At 39.5% G+C, this 5,429-nt stretch overlaps 1 protein-coding gene across 1 annotated transcript; it reads right to left on the bottom strand.

Annotated features, from left to right (window-relative positions):
• Positions 1-401: 401 nt before the first annotated feature.
• Positions 402-4,353, bottom strand: PERK1 (proline extensin-like receptor kinase 1). Its single transcript, XM_047315016.2, has 8 exons — positions 3,569-4,353; positions 2,534-3,070; positions 2,291-2,377; positions 2,129-2,199; positions 1,881-1,957; positions 1,438-1,585; positions 1,078-1,239; positions 402-928 (listed from the first exon to the last, which is right to left on the bottom strand). The coding sequence occupies exons 1-8, from the start codon at positions 4,173-4,175 to the stop codon at positions 614-616; spliced, it is 2,004 nt and encodes a 667-aa protein (XP_047170972.2). The 5' UTR covers positions 4,176-4,353; the 3' UTR covers positions 402-613.
• Between the last annotated feature and the right edge of the window lie 1,076 nt (positions 4,354-5,429).

Here is a 5,429-nt window from a genome sequence, read left to right as displayed (position 1 = left end):
GCAAATGGTATTCCATGTCGAAAGACCATGTCGAGCTTAAATTTATCATTTTCTGTTACCTAGTCATTTCAATTTTTGAAAACTCCTAAACACTTGTGCCCACATTTGCAGGCTGACTCATACAGTTCCCACACGACAACATGCGCCGTCGAACAGACCTAAAACAACGTGGGTGCAACTCATTGTGTCTTCTGGGAGAAATCAATTTAGGTAAAAGTAAAAAAAAAACATATTTTCATTTTGAGACACGCAAAGTTGATAACAACGTTTGACAAAACCAGCCCACTTTCAACAAACAGAAAAGTTGACACACGAGCAACAATGGAAATTGTGAAACAAGGTTTGAAGCAGCAATCCATTTCCAACACTATATAGCTGAATAGCCAAATAAGGGTAAAAAATAAAAATAAAGAATGGACCTGTGTTATTTTTTTGTATACCCTGATAAATACAATTCAAAAGATTATCAATTTGGGAAAGAAAAAAAATTATAGTAATTGGTAAGTCTCTCGAGAGATGTCAGTAAAAAGCAATCAAGGGTGGCATTGGCAAGAAATGAAGGAAGGATATATAGATTTATACAGAAGATAAAGGCATAAACAGTTAATAAGAATCAAGAGCTTCCACTGAAACCTTGACTGTTCTTCATCTTTCTCATTTCCATTTCTCTTGTGGTTTGGCGGCTCTGCGCTTCACTGCTCGAACCAGATGGGTTTAAACCATACTCACTTGTAGCTGCACTGTATTCGCTGCTTGCACCATATTCCTGAGTTCCCAGTGCCATTTTTCTGAACTTTTTCATGTCTTCTCTGTACTGTACAGTATCATAATCTGAACTTTCATGAGAACTGTACATTGTGCTGTGTCCAGGTTTGATTCCTTCGTTAAGATCTGCTAGAGACACATCTCCTTCCAAAGCACGCACAACCTGTAGATACAAGGATCATGATCTCGTATCTTAGGCCAATTCAAGATTCTTCATTCTATGTGTAACAAAAAAATGCAAGACATACTGTCCTATGTATGACCTTAGCATATTGATTACATGAAAAATGACAACAAAGTACTTTGATTTACCTGACTCATCCTTGGTCGGCGCTTTGCTGAATGACGTGTGCAAGCTGCGGCACATGCCACCATTCGTGCCATCTCATTAGGGTCATAGTCATTCTGAAGCCTTGGGTCAATAATAGAGTCAAAATCATCTTCTTCCAAAGCTCGTGTGAGCAAAGGTCTAGCCTGTGATATGATAAAGATGGATTTAGTCAAGAGTTGTTCTGCAGAACCATGTTCTGCTCCAAAACACACACAGAAACCTCTATATTTCTTGGCTACTTGTAACTAAGAAATTAACATATGAATTCAGAAATGTATACACAGTGAATTTCTGAGTTAAAAGTAATAATTCCCAGAATCGATGAATGAAATAATACTTACCCAGTCTACCAAACTATCCTCCATGAATGTCTGAGTTTTATCAACTGGTCGCCGTCCAGTTATTAACTCAAGGAGCATGACTCCATAGGAGAAAACATCTGATTTGTCTGTGAGTTTTCCACTAGAAGCATATTCTGGAGCCAGATACCTGTAAGTAATAATTGAAGCACGACACGTGAGATTCAAACAACAACATATTTGTTCCAGATTATTGGTCTTGGTTTTCCTTATAAACTGTTGTTGACACTTGACAGCAATAAGACCGATGAAAATTGACAACAATCACACATGGCACGCCAGAGACATAAAATAGTTCACTAAAGTTGAAAGTTTGAGAATTTTTTAGCTATGATGTACTCTCTTTATCCATCTCTCGTGTCATTAAAGAATGGCGTAAGTTAATTCGTCCATGAAAAGATAGAAAGAAGAAAGTGTGTCCCTACCCAAAAGTCCCCATCACTCGTGTAGAAACATGAGTATTAACATCAGAAGAAAACTTAGCAAGACCGAAATCTGCAACCTGTCAACAAATAAAGAGCAATTCGATCACAAATTCAAATAACATTATAAAAGTGAACAATGGAAGTGAGTTTTATGATTTTTATCAATTAGACTAAATCAGGTAAAACAATGAACAGCTGTTTTATCAAATTGTGCTGTTGTGAGAAAGACATGTGGCAGAACAACACACCTTTGCTTCGAACTTAAAATCCAGAAGGATGTTGGCAGATTTGATATCACGATGGATGATCTTAGGATGACCTGAACGTGCAGAAAATAAAAACAAAGATTTAGGTCGACATAAATAAATTAACAACAGCAGAAGAAAACAAATCAGGGGTGAAAAACATACAATCTTCATGAAGATACGCCAGTCCCTTAGCAGATCCTAAAGCAATTCTTAGTCTTGTGGGCCAATCCATGGTAGGTCGTCCTCTTCCTGCAGTGGAAATAACCACGAAGACCGCTTCCATCAAAAGCATTATGCAAGTGGTAGAAGTTGGTGCTTAGCCAACTTTCAGCAGAAAAGATAGACCAACCAAACAGAATTTTTAAATGCATCTTGTGATGGAAAGCAAAAATCAGGAGTACCAACCGTGCAAATGGAACTCCATTGTGTTGTTCGGAACAAATTCGTAAACAAGCAACCTCTGGGACCCAGTGATGCAGTATCCAACCAAAGATACAAGATGCTTGTGATGAACACGGCTAATTATCTCAACCTCAGCCTGGAACTCACGCTCCCCTTGCCCACTTCCAGCCTTCAATTGCTTCACTGCCACCTCCTTGCCATTGGGAAGAATTCCTCTGTGAACATATCCGAATCCACCTTGTCCGAGGAGGTTCGCATCAGAGAATCCATCCGTTGCTCGTGCCAACTCCTCGTAGGTAAAAGTGCTTTTAGAGAACCCCAATGAAATTCCCGGAGAAGGAGGAGGAAGTGGTTCGCCACCTGAATAGTTTGATCCAGACCCGCCACTGCTGATGATAAAAGGAGGCGGAGGTGGAGGAGGTTGAGCAGCATAAGCGGGAGCCGGTGGAGGTGATGGCTTTGGAGGCATCATTGAAACCACATGATCTTGCGGAGGAGGAACATTGTGCTGCCATTGACGCGGCGGACCACCGTAATCATCTAAAAATTATGAAGAGAACACCATCAAATAAGTAATTATCGTTTTCTTCAAGAGTAAGAACAGTTTCTAAACGAAATATGTCTGACATATTAAAATCTGCTATTGGAGAAGCTAAATGAAAGAAAAAAAAATCTTTAATGAAGAGTTTGAACAAACTACTCTAATACATTTGAACATCACCAGAAGACAAAGTAAGCAGCCATTCATTTTTTTAAGAATCAGAACAAACAAACAAACCTTAACAACTAAGAAAAAAACTAGAAGCAAATTGTAAGAAAATACATGCTATTAGTTTTATCCAGTTCATAATGTGCTTTCATAAGTAAAAAGATTCGGCAAGAGAATCGACTGAGGAATTAAACATTGAGAACATCTTGAAACCAAGCACAATTTACGAAAAACCTTTAAAATCAATAAAATTAGCAAAAACGTGAAAGGCTTTTTCAGTAAAATTATTAGATCAAATGTCAAAAGACAAAAACAAAAAGCTCACTCACCTTTGGGTCCCCTCAGCGGTTGCGGCGGCGGCGGAGCATAGTACTCCTCGTCGCGTCTTCTCTTCTTCTTCCGACAGCATATGCAAAGAATGCTTAACACAACAAGAACCGCGACTGCCCCCACGGCGATTCCGACCACCACACCAGTCGAAATACCAGACGAAGACGACGGAGGAGGCGAAGGCGTGGTTGGACTCGATCCGGACGGAGGAGAAGGCGAGCTCCGAGACGGTGGACTTGGAGTGCTTCCACCGCCGCCACCGCTACTAGGTGGCGATGGTGTAGACCCCGACGGCGGTGAGGGAGGAGAACCAGACGGAGGCGAGGGAGGAGAACTCGATGGTGGAGTGGTTGACGGCGGGGATGGAGTCGAAGGAGTAGACGGTGGAGGAGCAGACGGAGTCGACGGAGGTGGCGAAGAAGGTGTCGCCGGCGGAGGAGCGGAGGGAGTCGCTGGGGGCGGAGATGACGGAGGTGAAGGTGGAGGTGACGACGGAGTCGCAGGAGGAGGTGCCGAAGGTGTGGCGGGCGGTGGTGCCGACGGGGTGGACGGCGGAGGCGCGGTGCCGTTGGACGGCGGCGAAGACGGCGCTGGGGCTGTTGACATTGCTGAGAACAGCTACAGAATCAAAAAGAATTGAGATCGAAACACACAAAGAAGCTTGGCAAGGATTAAGGTCGAAGAGAACAAGGTTTATACTTATGTTTAATTCCCTCTCTCTCTCTCTAAAACGGCTTAGAGAGAGAAAAAAATGAGACAACGAAGAATGGTTTGCGTCGAAGTAAGAAAGCGTTTTATCTGAAAAAAACCGTAGATTCTCTTTCTCACCTATCACCTTTGAAGCTGCTCCTCAGTCTCACTGTCACTTTTTTTTTTCATTTTTTTTTATTATTAATTTAAACTTATTGGTTGAGCCAACCAGCGAAGACAAACGGGTAACATGGCCCCACACGAATGCGCCGCGGACACCTTCTTCTTACAGTTAATTAATTAATTAATTTAATTAGTCGCAAGATATCATTTGTTTTATTCATGTAAAAAAAACGTAATCATATAAAATAAGTTCTAAAATAATTTTAATAAATTATATTTTATTTTATCTATATATATTACATGACAATCAACTTAAACATGAACTAAAATAAGAAATAAGTAATTTAAATTTAAAACAGAAGGCATTGGTACATTGCGACGGTTGCTTTTTTTTCTTTGCCGGAATTTGTTTGCATTTTCGTTTGCAATTAGTTTTCATTATCGGCAAAATAAATCATTTCCGATATATAATAACAAAATCCAGTTATTGGATTTTCTACGCGTCGATAGTTAAAAAAATGGGTTAATTTTGTTTTGAAAAAATAATTAATTAAATATTTAATAGTTAATATTTAAAATTAACGTATGGGCGTAACCGTGTTCCCAGTCCTACGTAAAGTCGTGAAGAAGAAGACAAAGTCCAGCACATGACAATTGCAGACTCAAATATCATAATCAACAAAATCAACTTTTTATTAAATAAATAAATTAAGGTACGTTTGAATTCGGTATTCAACCGTTAACACACTCTCCGCTGCAAAAAGCGAACTCATAAATAAAATATAAAAATAGCTACCAAATGAAAACCTCTTCCAGTTTTCCGTTTCCGGTTTCCGCAGACGGTGTATATATATATTCCCAAATCTCGTATATTTAAAATTAAAAGTATGGTTATAATTTTATTTTTAAATAATTTTTTTCGGAATTAGAAAACAAAAATAGAGTGTTAAAATCCGTAACGTGTTTATTAGTTAACGCCGTAATTACAGGTCTTGAGCCGTGAAATCGAAGAAGATTGAAAAAAATGATAGTGTTCCGTTATGTTCC

This window comes from Vigna umbellata, chromosome 4 (assembly GCF_029865625.1).
Source record: "Vigna umbellata cultivar VRB3 chromosome 4, Vumbellata_1.0, whole genome shotgun sequence".
Classification (NCBI taxonomy): domain Eukaryota; kingdom Viridiplantae; phylum Streptophyta; class Magnoliopsida; order Fabales; family Fabaceae; genus Vigna; species Vigna umbellata.
This window is presented reverse-complemented; position numbering and strand designations above follow the sequence as displayed.